Source organism: Humulus lupulus, chromosome 2 (genome assembly GCF_963169125.1).
Source record: "Humulus lupulus chromosome 2, drHumLupu1.1, whole genome shotgun sequence".
Lineage (NCBI taxonomy): Eukaryota > Viridiplantae > Streptophyta > Magnoliopsida > Rosales > Cannabaceae > Humulus > Humulus lupulus.
Window position 1 is genome coordinate 211073098 of NC_084794.1, and position 23843 is coordinate 211096940.

Genomic DNA, 23843 nt, shown 5'->3' on the forward strand with positions numbered 1-23843 from the left:
TTCTGGAGAGTCTTCGCCTCCTAAGCATAGGATAAGATCGAGTGGACTTCGTTGTTCAGCTTATCGTTAAGCTGAGAAAATGCGGCAAAGACCTGTACACAAACAAAAATGGGTTAGAACAAATACAGAATAAATCTGAATGGGAAACGTGACAGAGTAAAGAGAATTACCAAGGTGAGGAGCTCGCTGCCCTTTTCATAAAGGGTGTTGTTGTCTTGGTAAGAGGTGAGGAATTTCCATTGAGGGGTGCCAAGGTTGGTGAAACTTTGGCTAACTCAGGACAGTACATCCGAGCTCAGACTATCTCCGTGTTTCCCCGCGTCGTTTTTGATCGCATACTCAGAGGAATGGGTGAAATCGACAACAAGCATTCCCGAGTGGGAACCAGCTTCTTTGGAGTTGGAGCAGTCTTTTGATAAGTTTGAATGGCAGGAGGAGGCGAGGAGAGCAAGACCTCAGTGGCTACTCTAACCTCGGGGTTTGGATCAGCAGGTAGGCTTGGGCCATGGGCTCCCAAGGTAGGAGGTGTTGCCTCGGATTTCTTTGGGATTTTAGAAGGGTGCCCCGCTCTCTGCGACGCCCTCAAACACTTGCTCTGTTTAGCTCCCGAGCGGTGGCTGAGCACGTTATCAAGATCGAACTCCATGTCGCCTGCACATGCACAATTTACACATTAGTGAATGAGATTAAATTACAAAAAGAAACAAGGCTAAAGTCAAAAGAAACCTAACTTGAACCCTCCCCCGTGCTTGTGCTCGACAACCAAGTAATCCCCCTTTCTTCGGAGGAGGCTGGGGGAGTCCCTTCCCTATACGTAGGTGAAAGCCTCCAAAGGTCTCTATAGTCGTTGGTATCATATTGGACAGCGACCCCATCCCAAACTTCGTTTATACTATACATAGGTCGAAATCTTCCTAACCAACTACCGGACCTATGTACCCTATGATCTACCCAGGACCAAACATGAAATTTATCTATGGAATCAGGGAATATGATCTGAGTGTCGGGCTTGTGCTTAAGCATAGAAGGATACCAAATGGCCGAGCTTAGTATTATTTTACCTCCACCACTTCAACTCGAGGCCTCGTCTTGGGCTTCATTTCCCGAGGTGGGTTTGTCACGACGGTGAGCCACAGAGGGACGAGCTCGTGAGCTCAAAGACCTCTGTCTCGGAGGAAGTTTTTCAGTGGGAAGAGGTATGTGCTCCCACTTCCAGTACTTGCAATAGGCAACATCCTCTGTCGACTAATCTTCCTCCAAGAGGCCGCAAGCTCGAAACTTTTCTTCGTGAAGAAGATAAGGTAGGAAGCGCCAACCATATGGCAGTTGGAGTAGGACCTTCTTATGCTCCACCATGGAATCTGAGGGTTTGGGACGCTGATATTTGGTTGGAGAAATGGATGTGTTATTATCCCGAGCTTAATCAATTGAACGAACAAGAAATAAATAGGAACGGATACTTACGGATTCATTGGAATGAATAGAATTTGGAAGGAGCGAGGCCATTTGTCCAGAAAAAGGCCAGCTTGAAGTTTGGAGGATGGTTTAGCATATCCTTGAAAATCTTCTTCTCCTTCGGATAGCTCGACAAGTAGTAGAAGCCATCTCCTCCCCAAGCTCAGGAAGGGTTGCTTTTTAACCAAAAAAGATAGAGAATCTCTTTTGGTGAGGGTCCTTCCCACTTTAGCTTGTGATAAAACAATCTGAGGGTTGAGAGAACCCTATAAGAGTTGGTCTGGAGTTGGAATGGGGCGAAACCAACAAAATCCAAAAAATCCTTAAAAAAAAGATTTCAGGGGAAGTAGGCCCCCTGCCTTCATATGCTCGCGACTCCAGGTCGCGAGTTTGATCATACTGTCGGGATTGCCATCACTTGGGGTATAGCAGCTCTGCTCGTTTGCGGTCGCAGGCCGATCAGTGCGCCAGAGAGTTTCAGGTCGTGGCAGGCAAGAATCGCAGAGATTTGGTTTGTTGAGGTGACCGAGCTCCAATATTTCTTGGCCTCGAAGAATTCCTCCCTGGAGGTAGGAACGAACGCAACTTGCGAGGTGGAAGGGCAGTTTGAAGAGTCCTCCATCAGCGAGAAGGCAAGAACACCAGGCTCATAAGCAACTGTGACTTTGAGTTAAGGATCAAGCGGGATAGGCCTGATCTCGGGGTCTGGATCTAGATAGATCGCAACCCGGAGTCTCTTTCATTTTCTTTCCTCAACCTCGTCAATCTGACGTCAAAAATGGTCTCAGATGTCCCCTTGTTCATACTTCACGATGTGCTCGCGTATAAATCACTGGTTTCAAGTGTAGGGAGACTCTAGACTGGGAGTTGATGGAGAGTTAGGAATTACGAGCACTGACCCCAACCGATTCCCAAAGTTCTACGACACCTAGCAAGAAAGAAAAGGGTGAGGGCCAGGCATACAAGAAATTAGAATACAATTTTAGTGATTCGGACCCGAAAGCGAGAGATCACAAAGTAAGCTCAATCGAGACCGAGGGTCTCGAAAGGACAAATCGAATTTGAAGTGGAACCCTGAACTATTGTAAAGTTCAGGCTTCGAGCATGTACTTAATGCGAGAGTGGGAAAGTGTGGATTCATTTTAAGAATCCTGGATTTTCAGGGGTAAAGTTGGCGGTTACCCAAAACGGTGATAATTTTGGGATTGGTGCAATTAAAAACCCTAATTCAGAACCCCATTTCTTGGCTCACACGATACACTACCCATAACCTTAAAAAAAACCAATGTTTGCGTTTTTTACACTACATCTGGGTTTCAGAACTATGTTGTCAAAGACTTTGAATCGAAAGTTTTTGCTAAACAACATTGCTAAAAACTACCAACTACAGCATACATTCATACAGGAATGGAAAATATAGAAATGCATGAAGACATGAAAACATAAGAGTCAAGAACAATAAACTTACACAAGGGAAGCTTCCGAATATAGTGAAATTGACTGGTTGCAAGAAAGATCTCACGGAGTTGAACATGCCAAGGTTGTTTTGTTTCTTCGGTTTGGAGAACATGCAAAGAGGAAAAGAAATTTTTTCGGCTCTGGGTTTTTCTTACTAGAACATAAAAGTAAAAAGGAAGAGGACGAAGTGGGTGTATTTATAAAACCCTGAGGATATTAAGGGTCGGACTGATCTGGGCCTTTGGCTTGATTTAGAATTCGATCTAACGGATGGGGTACGATTGGCAGCAAAAAAGGAGATACGAAAAGACGTGGGTAGATGTAAAAGGTACTCAAGTACTCTGACCGCGCAATTCTTGGCTGACGTATGTCCACACTCGAGTGTAGTAGGTGGCCCGACTTTCGAAGGCACCAGTTCAAAAGTTTCCTTCTCATAGGACTGGAACTGATACTTTTGAGGGCGAAAAATGTTACACCCCGATTTCGAGAATGGAAATCTTGATCTCGAAACTCAGGGTTGTAAGGTGTTAGCTCAAAACAAGTGTAGTCGTCATGTGATCAGCAAGTCAAAAACAATCTCGTTGAGCAGTAAATATGACAACGTCGGGATAGGTGAGCTCAAAGGTGTTCCGAGGTTATAAGTTAGGCGCAAAACTCACAATGGCAATGGCTCAACACTTGTATAAATTTCTTGATTCATTTCCTTCCCTCAGATGAGAAGATTTGAGCTCGAGTATTGTGAGCTTGAAGAGGATGGTCTCATCAACATTATTTGTTGACAATAGAGGCGAACCAAGGTGACAAGCTCGTGACAGGTGAACGGTCTCGAAGGCGTGTGGGTCAAATGCCTAAGCTCGTAAGCTATGTGTGAAAATGTTTATTGTTGTAAAATCCCTATGTTTAAGGGATCTGATGTAATCTGTTAGTGAATCCCAAATATCATGGGATATTACCGCGTATGTAGTAACTAATGCATTTAATGACATTTAGTTTAATTGATTTGTATTATATCAACTCGAATTCTATGGGAAGATATTTAGAAAACCACTCTATAAATAGAGTGGGGCGATTCATTTGTAGGGACGAAGAAACTGAGATTGGGAAAACTCTGTATAATTGCATCCAGAAAGCTTTAAGAGAATTCCAAAGAGCTAATAACACATACTCATGGACTAGGCAGATTTTAACTGGTGAACCACGTAAAAATCTGGGTCTATTCATATGGTTTCCTCTGGTATTTTTTGTTTAATTGCTCTTCTTTTCTAAGTTGACGAAAAACGACGATTATCACTTATGAATTTATACTACATAAGATTAAGTCTTAAAATAATATAAGTAAAATATTTTTTTCTCACACCTAAAATTTATGTTTTTCTCACATCATTTTTTGTAATTTTTTTAATTTAAATAAAATAATTATTTTCTAAAGGAAACATGATAATTATAAGTATTTTAAATAATTTCAAGCCTTTATTATTTCTATGTAATTTAAAATAATAAATGGATTTATTATATTGTTTTAAATGGCTAAATAAATTTTTTTTATTTCATAAAAAATATTTTAGAGGTTTAATCAACTTAGTGAATTTAAAGAGATAAATAATGGTAAGAAAAGTATGTTGCTAAATCCTTATTTTGAAGATGATAGAAATAAGCGCGTAGGAATTATCATTTTTAACGTCACTTTTTAACACCATTCCCATGTATGCATGTCGCATGCAAATGAACTTTTATATTAAAAAATATGTCTAATATTCAACCCAATGATTTTTACTTAAAAGCCATGCATGTAAAATAGGTATAAGTTGCATTATTTTATTGGTTATTTTATGTGTAAATATCCATGTTTGAATATTATGAGTAGTTTTCACCATGTGTGCATGGGTATATGAGTTGGGCACAAGAAAGTCTTATGTGATGCTAAAAAATGATATTTGATTATGCTTATATGCTCGTTCAGAAGTTTGTCAGTTTTTGCTTTGCTTGGACCTGAGGTAAGGAAGTTAGACAGAATTATATTTGTTTATGCTACGAACGGTAAGATTGGCTTGTATGAATATAAATGTTATACATGATGATGTACCATGTATGAAATGTTATTCCGATATGATATGATGATTGTAGAAATTCATGTGGTTTTCCTTGGCGTTGAGATGACTGGATTGCATGTATTTTTGTATGTTATTTGATATGTAATGGTTATTAATGTATTGAACACGACACAACAAAGGGGTTACTAAGGATATGAAGACGTAACCTGAGTTACTAAAGATGTAAGGACGTAACTCATAGGGCGAACGCGCCGAGGTTATTCAAGGACCAGAGATCCTGTTTACCTCAAGATGTGACATGAACAAGTTAGCAGGCCATATTCACAAAGATATGATGACGATGCTCATGATGATAATGTTTATGTGATAAGTTTATGATGATGATGCTTATGATGATAATGTTTATGATAATGATGTTTATTATGATGAAGTATGATGTATAACGATGTATGAACGTGAATATGTTTGTTGTGTTTACTTGTGTGTTGTTTGTACTTCCTTACTTGGCTTTTAGCTCATCCCCCTTACTTTCCTTCTAGGTAACAAATAGGATTTCTCTTTGGCACGTGTGGTGATATGGGGAGTTCCGATGTCAGGGTGTGTATGGTGCGGGGGTATCCTATGGGCGAACAAATGATAAGCTTAACGCCAATTTCTAAGGAACAATGATATGTTTTTTTTTAACTTTTCAGAACTTATCAGTGGGAATTGAACTTTATTTATTTAAAAAAAAACGTTGCATAAAAACTATTATTTTTATTTTTAAACTATTGGGCCCAACTTGCATGTTTTAACAAGGCCGCACTTGGATTTTTCATACAATAAGTGGCTTTTCTTCTATAAGTTTATGAGCATGTAATAGTTTTACAAAGCATTAGATTAGGGTCTTTTACATAGGCGGTATTGAACAGCAACTGTGTGCGCATAGCCTTCTGCAGGCTCTCCCAAAACATAGAGGTGAAGGTGGGGTCCCTGTCAGAAACTATTGACCTCAGAGCCCCATGGAGTCGCACGATCTCTTTTACATACATCTCAATGTACTGTTCCACCATGTAAGTCGTTTTAAATGGAAAAAAATGGGCTGATTTGGTATACCTATCAACAATCACCCACAGAGAATCATGTTGTCCCACCATCTTCGACAATCCAACCACGAAGTCCATGGTGATATCCTCCCACTTCCACTCTGGAATTCCTAAAGGCTGCAGCAACCCTGTTGGCCTTTGATGTTCAACATTCACCTACTGAAAGTTCAAACACTTGGCCACGTAATCTACCATGTTCATTTTCGTCCTTGGCCACCAATATAGAGTTCTCATGTCCTGGTACATCTTTGTTGTACCCGGATGTAAACAATAGGGAGTGGTATGAGACTCATCTAGAATCTCTGGTTTGATATTGGACTCTGTTGAAACGCAAATCCGACCTTTATACCTTAGTAAATCCACCTCTGAAATAGAAAAGTCTCTAGCCAATCTAGCTAAGACATCCTCCCTTTGTTACCTCAAATGGGGATCCTCCTTCTGCGTTTCCTTGATCCTCTCAATGAGCGTAGACTGAAATATAATATTTGATAGCTGACCAACTACCAATTCAATTACCACTTTAGTCATCTCCTCAGCTAACTCTCCTGATATATATCTTGCATTGAATAACTACCTTGGGCCCCTTCGACTCAATGCATCGGCCACCACATTGGAATTTCTTGGATGATACAAGATCTGGCAATCGTAGTCCTTCACCAACTCCAGCCAACAACTTTGGCGCATATTCAGATCATTATGAGTAAAGAAATACTTTAATCTTTTATGGTTGGTGCATATTTCTCACTTCCCTCCATACAGAGAATGCCTCCATACCTTCAGTGCAAATACCACTGCTGCTAGTTCCAGATCGTGAGTGGAATACCTCTACTCATACTCCTCCAGTTGTCTAGACGCATAAGCTATCAAATTTCTGGTTTGCATCAATACACACCCCAAACCCTACCTTGAAGCGTCGTAGTAGACTACAAACTTTTCATTGTCTGATGGAGGACTCAGTAGCGAACCAGTGATCAGTCGCCACTTCAACTCCTTGAAATTGTTCTCACATTTATCTATCCAGACAAACTTGGTTTTCTTATGTGTGAGCTCAGTCAACAGTGTAGTTATTCTAGAGAATCCCTTAACGAACCGCCGATAGTACCCTGCTAATCCCAAGAAGCTCATAACCTTTGGTGCACTGCTCTGCCTGGGCCAATCCCTCACTGCCTCAATCTTGTTTCGGTCCACCAAAATCCCTTCCTTACTCGCAATGTGGCCTAGAAATGTTACTTGGGGCAACAAAAGATCACATTTGCTGAACTCAGCATATAGCCTATGCTCTCTCAATCGTTGTAGTACCAAATGAAGATGCTACTTGTGCTTTGTCTCTGTTTGGGAATACACTAGTATATCATCGATGAATATGATGACAAAATTATCCAAATAATCCTTGAAGACCCTATTAGTCTAATCCATAAAAGTTGTTGGGGCAATGGTTAATCCAAAGCACATGACCAGGAATTAATAATGTCCATACATCGTACAGAATGCGGTCTTAGGTACGCCTTCCTCCTTAATCCTCAAATGATGGTAGCCATACCAAAGGTCGATCTTAGAGAACACCGTCTTCCCTGTATTTGATCAAACAAGTCATCAATCCTAGGCAGTGGATACTTATTCGTAATAGTTAGCTTATTTAGCTATCTATTGTTGATGCACATCCTTAAGGTCCCATCCTTCTTCTTGACGAACAACACTAGAGCAACACATGGCGAAAAATTGGGTCTGATGAATCCTAGATCCAGTAACTCTTGCAACTGAATCTTCAATTCCTTCAACTCTGCGGGAGCCATTTTATAAGGTGTCCTAGATACTGGCTCCTCCCTGGTGCCAACTCTATGACAAACTCGATCTCTCGGTGTGGTGGCAACCCTGGCAATTTTATTGGGAATGCATCATGAAACTTAGACACTAGTCTGGTCACATCCGGTCCAATTGAAATAATCCTAGAGGTATCCACTATATTTGCTAGGAGTCCTATGGAACCTTCTTGCATTAGGTCTCTAGCCTTCAGTGCAGAGATCATAGGTACTCATGGTCCGCTCACACTCCCCACAAACACAAAGGGTTCCTCCCTTTCCAGTTCAAAAGTCACCATTCTAAGCTTGCAGTTTATCGTCACTCCATCCTTTGATAACCAGTCCATCCCAAGAATCATATCAAAGTCATCCATCACCAGTTCAATCAGATCCACAGACAACTCCCATCGTTATATCTCTACTGGTAATGGTCTAACCCATCTCCCAGAGACTACCAGCTCCCCAATTGGCAACAAAATCTAGAATCCCCTAGCATACAAATCACATGGTCTACACAAACGATATATCACTCTAGTAGATACAAACAAATGAGTAGTTCTTGAATCAATAAATGTAGTAAATGAAGAACTGGCACTAGAAATTTGACCTGTCACGACCGAGGGCCAAGGTAAACACTCAGGCTGGAGAGAGGCTGTCACTCTTCTTCGATTCTTCCTTCCTGGCTTGTCAGCAATCCTTCCACAAGTGACTTACACTCCCACAGGTGAAGCATGCTTTGACTCTGTACTCCCCCAAATGTCGCCACCCGCAGTGTGGACACTTTGGGAAGCTCCTCCAGTTCTCTCTCCCGCCCTGATGACCACTGAAAGCACCCCCTGCCCTCCTATCTAAACTAAGAGGAACAAAAAAATATGGGGCCTTTCTCTTCTACTCATTGGGGCCACTACCCTGGCTAGAACCAGTGAAGGGAGGCACCGTCCTCCGAGCATCGCGCCTTGTGATGCCTTCTCGCCATATCTGATCTTTAGCCCCCTCCACTGTAAGGGCCTTCTCCACTACCTGAGAATATTTGGTAGTTCTCGGATGTAATGTTATCTTAATATCATGGGCTATCATGTCGTTCAATCCATGTACAAATTGAACCCTCCATGCCATAACAATAGGCACCAAGACCGGCGCGAGCTTCGCCAACCGTTCAAACTTCAGCACACATTCTGTAACACTCATATGGTTCTGAGTCAAGTTAATAAACTCATCCACCTTTGTAGCTTGAATTGCAACATTTTGGTATTTCTTGTTCAAAACATCTTTGAATTCATCCCAAGTCATAACGATCACATCCCTGTTCTGGGACATAACTTCCCACCAAAAGCGAGCATCTGCTCTCAGCATATAAGTTGCACAAGCCACCCTCTCGTTCCCCTCCACCCTCATAAAATCAAGGATGGAAGAAGTCATATTCATTCACTGCTCTGCGCGCAATGGGTTTGGACTGCCCTCAAAGGTGGGAGGGTGCTGCTTTCTAAACCTTGCATACAAAGGCTCCCACATGTTCTCCACATAGGCTGGACTAGTACTGGTGCCATAGCTTGTGGAATCTGTAACCCAAAACCCCAATGAGGGGCCTGTTATCTCAGTTCTCGGAGCTCATCTTCCGTTCACTAAAAACTCGTTTCCATTTTGGTAAACATCTGTTGCCAGTTCTGTTGGGCAGGTGGAGGGTCCTGACCCTGGTTGTTATCCTTGGCCATATTGCAACAAAGTCTAATAGATCGTCGAAACATAGCTTCAATATGCCTGTAATCAATGACGTCACACATCAGGCATGATAACAACATCCAAAAACCACCTCCCAGTCCCATCAATCAAATACAAACAACAGATCAACACAATATACACATAACATAAGCACATAGCAATCAAAGGGGTCGTGCCCTAGCATCATATATATATATACAAACATATTCATCATGCTCTATCTATAATATTCAGGCAAACAGGGCAACTCAAACAAGCAATTAAACACATAATTCACTTAATACCGACCAACCTTGAGTCAAGCTTGTCTCTGGCAATGAGGGTACATGTTTGGTCGATCTCTAGGAACCATAAACATTGGCAGGCTCTGACACCAAGCTGTAACTCCCTACTACATTAGAGTCACTACCAAGTGATTTTAAAATGTGCCATTACCTCGCTAATCGAGGTTTCAGTTTGAAAAGTGTGATTAAATCGAAATAAAGACTCATTTAACGAAAGTTAGTTATAAAAGATTTGGACATTCATTAAAATCATAAAACGATACATTGGGATCCCACAATACTGTTTTGAAATGTATTTACAATTGAAAATTTAAGGTACACTCGACCTAAGCGACAAAATCAACAATTTACATTATGTTCCTTAAAAAACCCCGACTATGACAGCCAGGTAGGCTGAACATGTACACGTCGCTCCACGCTCTCAAACTCATGGTTGGTCGACCTTTCCTTCTCCCTTACCTGCACCACAGAGCATCTGCGAGTCGAGGCCCGACAAGAAAACTCAACACATAGCATATGGCATCTCAATTCAGCAATACACAACTTAAATAGATAGCAGATTAAACACATAGCGGCCTGTGCCGGCCCAGGTGCTTTACCAGGCACTAGGTTCACAGTCTTCATCGAGTGGGTGAGTACAACACCCTAATAGGGTCTCGCCCTAGTGGCCTACATTCAACATGCTTAATGCCAATCCCGGCCTTTGTCGTCCCCGTTTATCACCGTTCCCAGGCTTCATCGTTTTTGGCCTTTGTCGTTCATTCACATTCATGCAAAACATAACATATCAACTACAAATATTCATACACACATTAAACACAAATAATAGGGCCATGCTCTACTCTACGGGCATAACCAATTTTCTTACTTATGTCCCGAGCTGACTGATTAATGCGATCCTGAACACGATCCCCTAAACCCGAGCCTTGGCATAAAACCTAGTCACAACTCATCAATAAATAAACATCCATCAAGCCCTAACCAATTAAGAACCTCAGATTAATATTCTAGCGTGCAGAACCTCGCATTCTACTAAATCGGGTAGCAGAATTCTTCTCGAGCCCTTAAATTTGGGTTCCCGAGCTTAAAAACCTTGTTTTGGCCATAATTCCCTATTTTAGCCGCGGCCCAGCCCCCAGAGGGTTGCGGCACGCTACAAGTCAGAGAGTGTTAGGGCTCTCCTCTAGGGACATGGGTCACAGCGCGCCCTGCTTGCGCCATGATGCCTAGGCAAAATCTCAGAGGCTCCGAGCCTCTTCGCACACGCGGGCCGCAACGTCTGAAGAATAGGGTCTCAGGTCGAGCCCAAAACTAAGAAACTCCCATGCATTTATACAAGCCGAACCCTTAAAAAATCCACCCGATTCAAAGCCTAGACCCAGAATTCAGTCTACAGTTCTTATCAAAGCGATGCAACCAGTATAACCACCCACAAACTTAACCTATAACCCATAAAAACTCAAAAGTTAGACCAAAGCTTAAACCTTAAGAAAACCTTTAAACCATAGCTAAAACCACCAGAAATTCTGGGCAAAGCCTTACCTCACAGAACATTCAAATCTCTCAGGCTGACTCAGACCTCCACCTTGCTTGATTTCCCAAAGTTCCAGCCTTAAATCCTTGTTCCCTCAACTAACTTTCCAAGAGTTCCACCAACACTTCAAGCCTTTGTGAGTAAGAGAGAGAAACATGACAGAGAGAAGTCTTTGAGAGAAAGAGTTGTTTTATTCTTCTGATTTTTGGTTCATTTCTTAGAGTTCCTAAGGCTAAGGATGAGTTTATCCCATAGTGCAAAAGACAAAAATGCCCCTAACTTATCCTTAACCTTTCTAACATCACCAAGGGGAAAATTGTCTTTTCCCACATTCCCGCTAATTCCTCGAGTTGTCCTATAAATCCCCATTTAATCCTGACGTACCCAAATAATAGCTAAATCACTATCTGTTACCTGGTAATCCCGAACACGTGCTACATTCCAAAAATACCCCTAGCTCACCGCGAGCCGGGTATTCAACCTCGTTGTGACTATTTCACTATTCCACTCCCTAGAATCGTCTCAGATCACACATCACAAATGTATCTCCACAATACTGTGGTCTCAGTCATAACACACACATAATCACATTTATGCCCTCAACGAGTCAAAATTATAAATATGCCCCTATTAACAAAAATGGGTTGACATGCATATTTAATTCACCTCAACATGCATTTCCAATCATATAATCATTTAATCCACGTTAGAACATAAATAAATCAATCATTGCCCTCTCGGCATGCTAATGAAGGCACTAAGCCTTATTAGCAGATTTGGGACATTACAAAACCCATCAGCCAAGGTTCTCTCCTCTAGTTACATGGTCAAAAGACCACTTTACCCTTAGCTCATAACTTCTTCCATAAGTATTCCCAATGGCATTTTGGTCTTTTTTCCCGAAATTCCCACTAATTCTCAAATTTCACCACAACTTCCCAATTAAATTCGCTAAACCGCAAATACTTACCAATTAACTCCCATTACTCAATAAATCTGGATACTTTACCAAATTTCCAAAATACTCCTAAGCTCACCTCGAGTCGTGTATTTAACCCCGTTGTGACTTTTCTGCTACATTGCTAACTAGGATCGCCTTGTGTCGAATATCTCAAGTATATTCAAATCATAATGTGGTCTAACTCACAAAGCACATATAATTATAGATATACCCTCAGTGTGTCAAAATTACAAAAATGCCATTTTTAGCAAAAACGAGCCTGGAAGCACATTTAATACACTTAAACAAGCATAATATTAAATACATATATAATTCTATTTACAAATAAAAGTAGGGGTTTTGATTTCCCAAATTTGTGTTACCAAGCCCAAGATCCCAATTACCCCACTTAAGTGTGATTAGCTACATTTTTAATTCAATTTGCTTACTGAATGTTTTCTAAAAGTGATTATTGTCAATCTTATACCTAGGTCAAACACAATAATATTTCTATGAAGAGTTGTTGTGCATTTTTCAATACGCAAGTACACGCAATCAAACAAGTAGTATATTTAAGTAATGTGTCGAACCCTCAAGGACTGTTTACTAATTACCAAGAATCAATCTTTATTTCTAATTGATTTAAAAAAGATCAAATTGAAGAAATTACCAAATAACTTAAATGAAAAAAATTTCAAGAACATAAAAAGAACTCAACAATAAAATTTACAATTCAATGGATTAAATATAGGGTTATCAATTTCATCAACTATCCACCTATTCTTCTCTAATACATATTCTAGAATTCTTATCTCTATCATGATAGCAGATTACAATTAAAAATTATATTTTTATTGGAACATATAACTCTAGGGAAAATTAAACAAATTGTAGGCATTAAACACGTAATCCATTTGCTACACAAATCATATGGGTACCCTCTTCCAATATAAATCTATGACTATTTGACTAAAGCATATTTAACCTTCACTTTTTAGATTTTACGTTAAAATCACATAGATTATGCAATTGGAGGTCAATCAATCACAAGCATTAAGCATGAATCAAATAATTCACAATATTGACATGAAATTCATAGAAATTGCATTAGATAATAAAAAAGGTTTCAAGAAGAATCCATTAACACCCTAATAAGCAAATTAATTCATGGTGAACATAATAGAATCCATAAAACTAGATATAAACATCACTATAGTAGATAGTAAGGGAAGAAGAGAAGAAAAACAATGATAAAATATTGAATTTTCAATTCTTAGCCCCCCTTGAGAATTTTCTCGAGTCTCTAGGGTTCTAGCCTTAAAAATTCCACATAATGATGTTTATATAGTTGCCATATTTGTTCTATGTGAAATACCACTTTTGCCCTTGCAAAAATGCCCATTTATGTACGTTAACAGACTGAAGCGGTGCAGATCACTAATGAAGTGTCGCAGCTTGCCTACGATAAAGAAAATCCCACTCATCTTTGCCTCGATAAGCACTGTAGCCCAAAAGTGATTGTGGTGCGGCTCAAAATGCTCAATCAATAGTGTCGCGACTCAAAATTCCAGCTCCACGACCCTCGTTCACCCAGATTTTTGGCTTCTTTGTCTTCCACAGAGTTGCGACACTTAAGACACATCGCCGGGACTCTAATTATCTTTTCTTCAAAATTATCCTTTTCAATCAGAGAACCTCATCGAACGCCAAAATCAATCAAGCAGAGAACTCTTAACCTCAATTTCTCCAATTTTGGAATTTTATGCTCAGAATCCCAAGATATCTCCATATTTTTGCTCATTTCTCTATTTCTTATAAGATCGTGAAAACACTAGAAAACACAAGAGTCATATTTCACAAACACAACCAAAAACGGCATATAGATTCCCTAAAATTACTCTCCAAGACATTGCAAAGACTATCCTAACAAGAACTTGGCCCATTCTTCGATGTAAAAGAAACACACTCGTACTCTTAACAAATGTAATAGTGGTGTCCGCATGTAGTGTCTCAGAATTTTACTTAGCTAGATAGTAGTAGTAGTAGTAGTAGTAGTAGTAGTAATATAGTAATAGCTTGTAGTATTTTAGTTGTCGTGGTTATTGGTTCAAGCCAGGATTTAGTTGGAAACTCATAGAAACAATTATAGATTTTATAAGTTTAACCTATAGTTTAGAAATATTAATTATAACATAAGGTTTGATTAATATAGTTGGTCCAAGAAATATTATTTATTATAACCTAAGGTTTATATAGAATTAATAAGAACGTGACATTTGTCACAAGCATGTTTATTAAGGATTTAAGCATTTTGGATGAATAATTTAATAAAGGATAAATCTAGAAGCTCTAGAACCTTTCAGCAGCTATTCAGATCACAATTTACTCAGTCAAAGTTGTTTAAACAAATTCAAAATGTGCTGAAAGAGTGCAAAAACATGTTTGATATATCAACGCATGCCGATATATCATAGCTATAGGGGCCGATACATCACCTACGGGAGATATGCAAAACAAGTCGACTTCACACGAACGAAAGCGCGGGCCATAGGTACGGGCAATATATCACCTAGGGTAGGCGATATATCGGCTCCTGGAGCAATTTTTAAATCTTTGTGGATTTAAATTAGAAACCGCCCCCAATCACTTAGACTTGCTCTTGAACGTTATTTACCAAGTTCTGTGCATGGTTTGAAACAAAAATTCAAATCTTTTTAATTATTATTCATTTATTTATTCATTTTAAAAGGGGTTAGTTTCACTACTTGAACTCTATAAATAGGACCTAGTACTCAGCCATTGCATTCATTAGTCAAGCATTCTTCAGAGCATCCAAGCTGCTAAGATTACTCTAGAGAGAAAACACTTGGGTTTTGGGTTAAAATATTTTCCAATCTAAGATTTTCTAAACACTTGGGAAGTAAGATAGAGTGTCTTTTCGGTATCGAGGTTTAGATCGAAGTTCTAGATGATCCAAGGTATTCTTATCCTCCGGTTTAATCCATCATAGTTCTTTTATTTTATTCCATTTTCATTCAGATCCTAACTCATTATTATGGCTTTTGGTTAGGTGTTTAAGTTCCTTGAAACATAAGGTTTTTTGGTAAGTTTCTTTCTTAATGGTTTAGTTCTCTTTTTCATCTCTTTTTTGTTTAGAAACTCATGGTTTTTACTGTTGGTTTTAGGAGTGTTCCAATCCCGTTCTTGTCTCCAATATCCTAGTTTTTGGTAAGGAAAATAGGTTAGATTATATGTGTTATGATATGTTTATGTGATACGTTATGTTATGATGATATGTAACATATGTATGTGAATATATGTTTTATGTTATAGTCGCTTGGGGCTTATAGTTTCTTAGATAGCAAAACCCCAAGATTTTTATCATTATTGTGGATTAGAGTTATGATTTACCCTACCTCAATTAGTAGACTGATGACCTAGATGGGTTATCATATACTACCTTGTGATCTAACCTACCTCTATTAGTAGACTGAGGACCTAGATGGTTTTATCACATTCTACGGTAATGAGTTAATGACCATTAATATTGTAGTCCTATATGATATATGTTTTTACATCGTATGTTTTATAATATATGTTTTATGATATAGTCTTATGATTTATGATATATGTTTTTAGTAGATTTTCCTTGCTAGGCATTAGGCTCTATCCTTTTATTTTAGATGGTGCAGGAAAATGAACTTGGAGGGCGGGACAGATTTGGGGCAGCTTGGCATGTGTATTGGGGATGGATGGATTGAATGAATTGTGGGAAGATCGAGGATGACATTGTTTAAAGTCTTTTAATTTATGTTTTATGTATTTTCGAACTTAGTATTTAAACGATTGATTAAAGTTTACATTTTTATGTTTCATGTACTAAACAATGGGTACCTATACCTTTTTTTGTATTTCGTACCGTATTTTGGATTTTTAATAAAGTTCGAATATTTTATGTATGTATGTATTCCAAAATAGTATTTATGTTTAGTATTTTTTTAATGGTCCAAGGTCTAGAATTAGTCGGGGCATTACAGTTGGTATCAGAGCCCACAGTTCATATGCATGAAGTTCTCCTTGATACACAAGCACAAGCTCTGGATCTAATCGCCAATGTAAGTGTTTCTGTTATGATTATTATGTTAAAGTTAATAGCTAACATTTTAGCCATTATGTTTTCAGTTAAGAATTGATGGAGCCTTAACCTATCATGATATCTGAGCCATTAAGGCATTGAAAAGGATTAGAGAGCCAAGGAATACAATAGGAGTGTTAGAAAGAATCACTCAAAGATTGATCCTATTTCACAAGGGGATAGTTCACATTCAAACTACTAAGCAAATTATGATGTGACCTATGGAACAATATGTCCAAGTAATTAGGCTTTTTAAAAATTTTCCTTCTTTAATTTCAACATTAGAAGAATTATGGGAGACTATAGTAGATGAGGATGATTTACCGGTAGCCATGAGATTTTATTTTCTTATACTAATGTCACCTCTAAGTTTGAATTTCAATTCACAAATGAACAAAATCATAATTTCTTGATGAATATTCCCCGAGGTAGTTCTGAGGCTCGAGATAATGATGATTGTGAAGAAATAGATGATGATATGCTAGATGAAGGATTAGGTGTAGAAGATACTGATTTTTAGATTTACCCTAGTTATTTTTTTTAGTTTAGTTTACTTATTTCTTTTTTTCTTTTTTTGCATTTATGATTGTACTTAGTGACAACCTTTTTCCAAATGAATAAATTGTTATTTTTAAATGACATGTATGAGTTTAATTTCTCTACAATCATAATAAATTTGGAATAAATAAATAATGATTGAGTTCAGTGAGGGTGGATACAAATCAATGAACCAGGTTTTGTATTGAGAGTTTAGGGGGCCATAGTAGTGGGAACGATTTTACTGATCCCAACCCTCCCTCAATATGGTTAACTTTGGAATAGCAACGAGTTTCGAGCCTGAGAATTTAGTCATGTAGGATGATTAGAAACAGACTTAGAAAATAATAAAGATGGCTAAATTTTCTAAGTATAGAAAAACACCCTAATTATAAAGAAGGCTTACATAATTTTTCATAAGAAATCATAACTGATAGGTCTGAGATATGTTTGCTTAGACTAAGTTTTGCCTTAGAATCTATTAGGGTAAGTTCTAACATGTTTTTCTCATCAGTTAGAACTTTGGTGAAGATGTTGCTCAGAAAGTCTGCACGCACAACCGGCAATGCCTCCAATGCCGCGAATGAGACTAACGAAGTACCTCCAGTTCAAAAAAAGGGAACGCGTGCTACCAATGCTGATGCCAACAAAAATGCACCACCTCCAATTGACAACACCATTGAGATTGTCAGGCTACGCAACAAGTGGATGAATTGTTGCAGCAACAACGACAACAGACTCAGCCACAACCGCAGCCTCAGCCAGCGGCTCAAGCGCCCCAGCAAGTAGGTCCATATGGGGGATTGCTGATGGCAAACTATGCACCTTATCCAGCTCAGTGCATAGAGCCAGTCTGTGAGTGTTTCCGTAAGCTGCACGCTCCAAACTTTGAAGGGACAATAGACCCCTTCGAGGCAGAAGAATTGCTCAAGAATGTAGAGTCGATACTTGCACACATGAACCTCGAAAACGCGGATCGCATATCTTGCATTTCGTCTCTTCTGAAAAAGGATGTCAGAATCTGGTGGGATTTAGTACAGCAAACTTACGACGTTGCCACCATGACATGGACAAGATTTTTAGACCTCTTTCACTAGAAGTACTACAACTCGACAATCATCGCTACGAGGGTAGAAGAGTTCACCAGTCTGAAGTAGGACAACTTAACAGTAGTCGAGTACGCTCGACAATTCGATCGACTAGTCAAGTTGATGCCAGAGTTGGTCCCAACCGATTTCTTGAGGGTTACCATGTTCATCAACGGACTCAGACCAAAGATTGAGCTAGGAGCAAGCTAGCATATCTTGGAATCACTTCTTACGCTGATGATTTAGAAACGAATATAGAAGTGGAAAAAAAAGCCAGGAATAAAATATTATAAAAATTTAAAAAGCGTGTTGCTCTGATTCTCTCTCTTCCATGGCGGGGTGGAGAAAACCTGGGCTGAAGCTTGCCAAATCTACCATAACTTTGGAGCTCCCTTCATCTAATGGTGAGAATTCTAACCAAAATCGTTCTGAACAACCAGTGAGTGAAGAACCAAATGGAGTTGGGATTATGGAAGAACAGGAAAGTGATGTTCGGTCCGTAGATGTCAGAGTGAAGAAGGATCTCGACCTGGATAAGCATCGTGGAAAAGTGAACTGTGCTGCAGAAGTCAAAGAGCAATCCTTTCAGGAATCAGCTAAGGAAACTTGGGCCAAGTATCGAGACTCAGTTCCATCTTATGGTGGCATGATGCTTCATTACTCAGAACCATATCAAAAGGATGACCAGACTGTTGCAAAATTGGACTTGGAGGAGATTGAAGTAGAAGCTTCGTTTTGGAAATCAGCGATAATATGTGTTGTAATTGGGGAAAATCCTCCTCTAGCAGTATTGGAGACTTTTGTGAAAAGGATTTGGGGTAACCTTGGCATTGTGAGTGTGGCCCGAATGAATGCTGGGTTTACCATGGTTAAATTTAGAGATGAGGCAACAAGGGACCTGGTGTTAGAATCAGGGGTTGTGCATTTTGATAGGAAACCTGTTGTTCTTCGGCCTTGGACCACTGATATAGAATCTCTGAAATCCATCAAACCTGTTCAAGTATGGGTTAGGTTGCCTGATCTGGGGTTACAATACTGGGTTAGGTAAACCCATAATGATTGATAAAATTACTCAGAATCGTTCGATGATAAAATTTGCAAGATTCTTAGTTGAGATGGAGATTACTGATTCTCTACCGAAATTCATTAGCTATTTTAATGAGAAAGGGCAAATAGCATATCAGATTATTGAGTATGAATGGATGCCAACAAAGTGTTCCAATTGTAAGAAGTTGGGTCACTCAATTTCTTCATGTAAATTTGTTTTTGAAGCTGTTTGGAGGAAGAAAGAGGGGTAGCAAAAGGAAGGTAACATTGAAGGGTTACAAGTTCAAGAAGGGGTCGAGAAGGTGGAAGACCAAAATGAGCATAATTCTGAACCTAGCCTGAAGGGTAGTGCATCTGTTGCTGGTTCTTCTAGAGTGTCTCAGTTAGCTGAAGATCAAGTTTCCTCTGTTCCAGTTGAGGATAAATGGATTTCCCCGAAACCATCTAGAATTAAGAGGCAAGAAGTTCAGGTCCCTGTTAATCATGCAATAAATCATTTTAGTGTTCTCCAGGAAGGTCAGCAACCAGCAGTCATAGTCCCAATCAAATCCAATTCCTATGGGTAGTATCAACATTATGAGTTGGAATGTTAGAGGGATGAATAAGGTGAATAAACAGAAGTCTATTTTGGATGTGTGTAGGCTGAATAAAGTTGGGATTGGGGCTCTTCTTGAAACTAAAATCAGGGGAGACAAGCTGAAAGAAGTTATGTTCACCATGTTTAATGGTTGGGAGTTTTACAATAGTAAGGTTGTGGAAGGTAGAATCTTGGTGATTTGGAATGCTAAATTGGTGCAGCTAGAAGTGTTACACGAGAGCGATCAACTTCTTCACTGTCAAGTTAGATTGTATAATCAGAATTATTGTTGTATTACTTTTGTTTATGGTTCTAATAGTTTGGAAATGAGGCACTGCTTATGGATGGATTTGGAGCACTTGTCTTGGCCTAGTAAATCTTTGATGGTTCTTGGGGATTTCAATGCAATTTTTAATCCCAACGATAGAATGGGTGGTCGTCCTATTATAGTGAAAGAGATGGAGAATGCTAGAAAATGGTTAGATTTGGGTTTAGTGGAAGAAATGAAGACCATGGGTCAATTCTTCACTTGGTCTAATAAACAAGAAGGTGAGGCTCGTATTTTTTCTAAGTTGGATAAGGTGTTTGTTAATGAATCTTGGCTGGATGTTCATCCTTTAGCTTCGGCTGGTACTCAGTGGGAAATTGGCTCTGATCACTCTATGATCTTGATTAAGCAATTGCCAGCTATAAGGGTGGGGGTGAAACCTTTTCATTTTTATAATATGTGGGTTGGTCATCCTCAATTTAGAGAGGTTGTTCTTACTAGCTGGAATCGGCCTTTGAGGTTTTCTGGCAGGGGATTAGATCAAATTAGTTGGAAGTTAAATCGTCTTAAGCATACTCTGAAGAGATTTAACTGGAAGATTATGGGGGACGTTTTGTGTAATTATGAGAGAAGCAAGTTTGAGTACCAACAAGCTCATTCTAAATGTCTTGCTGATCCGTCTAATAGAATGCTTTCCATTGAAGACCGGGAGACTTATCTTGAGTTTAAGAGGCAAGAGAAGGTATATGCTAGCTTTATGTATCAAAAGAGTAAAATAGATTGGTTAAGGTTTGGGGATTCCAACTCCTCTTTCTTTCATGCCAGCTTAAAGAAAAGAAAGCTAGCTAATAGAATTGTTTCTAATGATGGTAAAATTGTTGATGATTATGATAAAGTTACAGACCACTTTCTGGTTCCCTTCAAAAACTTTCTGGGTACAGCTAGTAAAGCTTCAGGGGTGATTGATGATCAAGCTATCTGGTTTGGAGCTGTTTTGAGCAGGGAGGACCAGCTAGGTTTAATTAAACCTTTTACTGTCAAAGAGGTTAAAATAGCCATGTTTAGTATCAATTCTCTCAAAAGTCCAGGTCCGGATGGGTTTGGGTTGGATTTTTTAAGGCTTTATGGAAGGATATTGGTTTGGAAATTGCTTGGGCTATTCTAGATTTTTTTGAATCATATAATATTCCACTCTCTTTGAACAGTACCTTATTATCTCTAATTCCGAAAGTTGAGCAACCAGTTAATGCTTCTGAGTTTAGGCCTATTGCTTGTTGCAATACATTATATAAATGCATTTCCAAAATGTTATGCAATAGACTTAATAAAGTGCTTCCTACTTTGATAAACCATAAGCAAGGGGCATTTATTAAGAATCGCCTTCTTGCTCATAATGTTCTTATTCTCCAAGATTTGCTTAAAGGTTATAACAGGAGAAATATTTCTCCTCGTTGTCTTATGAAGATTGATATAAGCAAAGCTTATGACTCAATTGACTGGAATTTTTTGGAAAATCTCCTTAATGCACTGTGCTTTCCGAAGAGGTTTATAAGATGGATTTTGATTTGTCTCAGGGGTTCTTCTTATGCCTTGGTTTTGAATGGTAGTATTCAAGGGCGTTTTCAAGGTGCTAGAGGGCTGAAACAAGGAGATCCTATTTCGCCCTTACTATTTGTTATAGTGATGGATTACCTCACTAAATTGTTGCTCAAAGCTTCAATGGATAAAGAATTCAGGTTTCATCCCTTATGTAAGTCTTTAAAGCTAGTTTTGCAAGTGATGGATTACCTCTCTTTCGCGGATGACCTTCTTTTGTTTTGCAAGGCTAATCAGGGTTCAGTTAGAATTATTCAGCAAGTGTTCACTGTGTTTGCTAACTCTTCGGGTCTCACTATAAGTAAAAACAAATCAAGAGTTTACATAGGAGGGCTTGATGCAGGGGAGAAAGACAGATTGCTTCAGGATTTCTGTCTGTTAGAAGAGCAATTTCCCATGAGTTATTTGGGAGTTCCCTTGAGACCGACCAAGTGGAGGGTAAGTGATTGTGATATTCTGATTGAAAAAATGAGAGCTAGGCTGAAAGGGTGGTCTAATCGTCATTTATCTTATGCTGGCCGAGTTCATTTAATCAATTCAGTCTTGTTGGGGATTCGATCCTATTGGATGAACATCTTTATTTTACCTCAAAAAGTTGTAAAGGCTATTGATAGGCTGTGTATAAGGTTCCTTTGGGGTGAGAGGGAGAATAGAAGTAAAATGCATAGGATATCCTGGGAGCATGTCAGTAGGCCTAAATGCTTTGGAGGGTTGGGGTTCAAGGACAGCTCATCTTGGAATAAAGTAGTGATGGCTAAATATTTTTGGGCAATCTCTTCCAAACAGGACTTGTTATGGGTTAAATGGGTTAATGGAGTTTATCTAAAGGGTGAGTCAATATGGGAGTATCGTTTAAAGCAAGATACAAGTTGGTATTGGAGGAGAATCATTAAGTTGAGCCACCTCTGGTCTGGTGCAGTGATGAATGCTGCGGTTAGGAATGGAAAAATCCATCTGGGCACCTTGTATGTGACTGTGTTTCCTGGTGAGCGGGTGCAGTATGTAAAGGCTATCTGGTGTAGGCTTTCATCTCCAAAACACCAGTTTATTCTCTGGCTTGCAGTAAACCAGAAGTTGAATACCAGGGACTGGTTGCAGTGCTGCCATATCCCTCTCCTATCAGCTTGCGGTCCAGTTTTTGGTCAAGAGGAAGAGTCTCATACTCACTTATTTTTTGAGTGTGTCTTCTCCAGAAATGTTATCCTTTCTGTCAAGGGTTGGCTAAGAGGATTTTCTTGGCCGGTTCAGTTTAGTAAATGGATCAAGTGGCTGGCTTTGCCTCGGGAAGGCTGGTTTTCGGTGGTTCTTCATGCATCATGTGCAGCTGCTGTGTATCACATATGGCATAATAGGAACCATTGCTGGCATGATAACTTTTGCTTACCAGTGTATAGGATTGACCGTATGATTAGATTTTCTATCAAAGCTATAATTTTGAATTTAGTGGGCAGTAAGTGTTCATATCGTGAAAAGCAAATGCTTAAGTTTGTATTGAATCTGTGATTGTTGTTCTGGTTTGGCTGGGGTAGGTTGTTCCTTCCTCTAGTTTGTTTTGTAATTGTTTGTTGATCAATATATATTTTCTTTTGATAAAAAAAAAATATATATATAGAAGTGGAAAGGCTTCAGGCAAATGTTAGTAAGGAGGAGGCCAACAAGACTGATCCTAAGCAGCAGAATCAGACCAGAATGGTTGGAACCACAACAACAACCAACAACACAACAATAATGGCCAAAAGAGGACGAATTTTGATCGTAAGCAGGCTAATGGTGAAAAAAGAGCATGAAATAGCAATGGAAATAATAGGTCGGGTAATGTAGAATACCCGTAATCATCCTAGAGAATGTTGTGCAAACACCAACGGTTGTTACAATTGTGGCCAAGAAGGTTATCAGAAGAAGGAATGTCCACAGCTCAAACAAGAAGAAAAGAGGGACAACAAGATGGTTTCAGCCAGAGTCTTTGCCTTAACCGAGGGAGAAGCCAAAGCTAGTAACAAAGTTGTCATAGGTCATATTCCTATCCTCGATAATATATGTTCAGTATTGTTTGATTCGGAGTAACACACTCGTATATCTCGTTAGGAATGATAGAGAAATTAGACAAACCTTCTGAAAGATTTAGAACTAGGTTTGTGACAGAATTTCCTTCGGACGAAGTAGTCCTATCATCACGAATAGTACAAGGTGTACCGGTAAAAATCGAGGGCACAGAATTAGGAGACCGGATAGAGCTAGAAATCAAAGACTTCAACGTAATACTAGGCATG

The 23843-nt window shown here is 39.2% G+C and overlaps 1 protein-coding gene across 1 annotated transcript; it reads left to right on the top strand.

The window, feature by feature from the left end:
• The first annotated feature begins 18416 nt into the window (after positions 1–18416).
• Positions 18417–23076, top strand: LOC133815136 (uncharacterized). The gene is made up of 4 exons (XM_062248012.1): positions 18417–19085; positions 19162–19379; positions 19774–21075; positions 21183–23076. The coding sequence occupies exons 1-4, from the start codon at positions 18417–18419 to the stop codon at positions 23074–23076; spliced, it is 4083 nt and encodes a 1360-aa protein (XP_062103996.1).
• The last annotated feature ends 767 nt before the right edge of the window (positions 23077–23843 follow it).

What these genes read in the sequence shown, in the direction of transcription:
- LOC133815136 (XM_062248012.1), top strand. Translation starts at nt 18,417, where the DNA reads ATGGCGGGGTGGAGAAAACCTGGGCTGAAGCTTGCCAAATCTACCATA. An exon ending in AATCCATCAAACCTGTTCAA is followed by an intron (nt 19,086 to 19,161) that starts GTATGGGTTAGG and finishes AAAATTACTCAG; the next exon opens with AATCGTTCGATGATAAAATT. An exon ending in AAAAGTCCAGGTCCGGATGG is followed by an intron (nt 21,076 to 21,182) that starts GTTTGGGTTGGA and finishes CTCTTTGAACAG; the next exon opens with TACCTTATTATCTCTAATTC.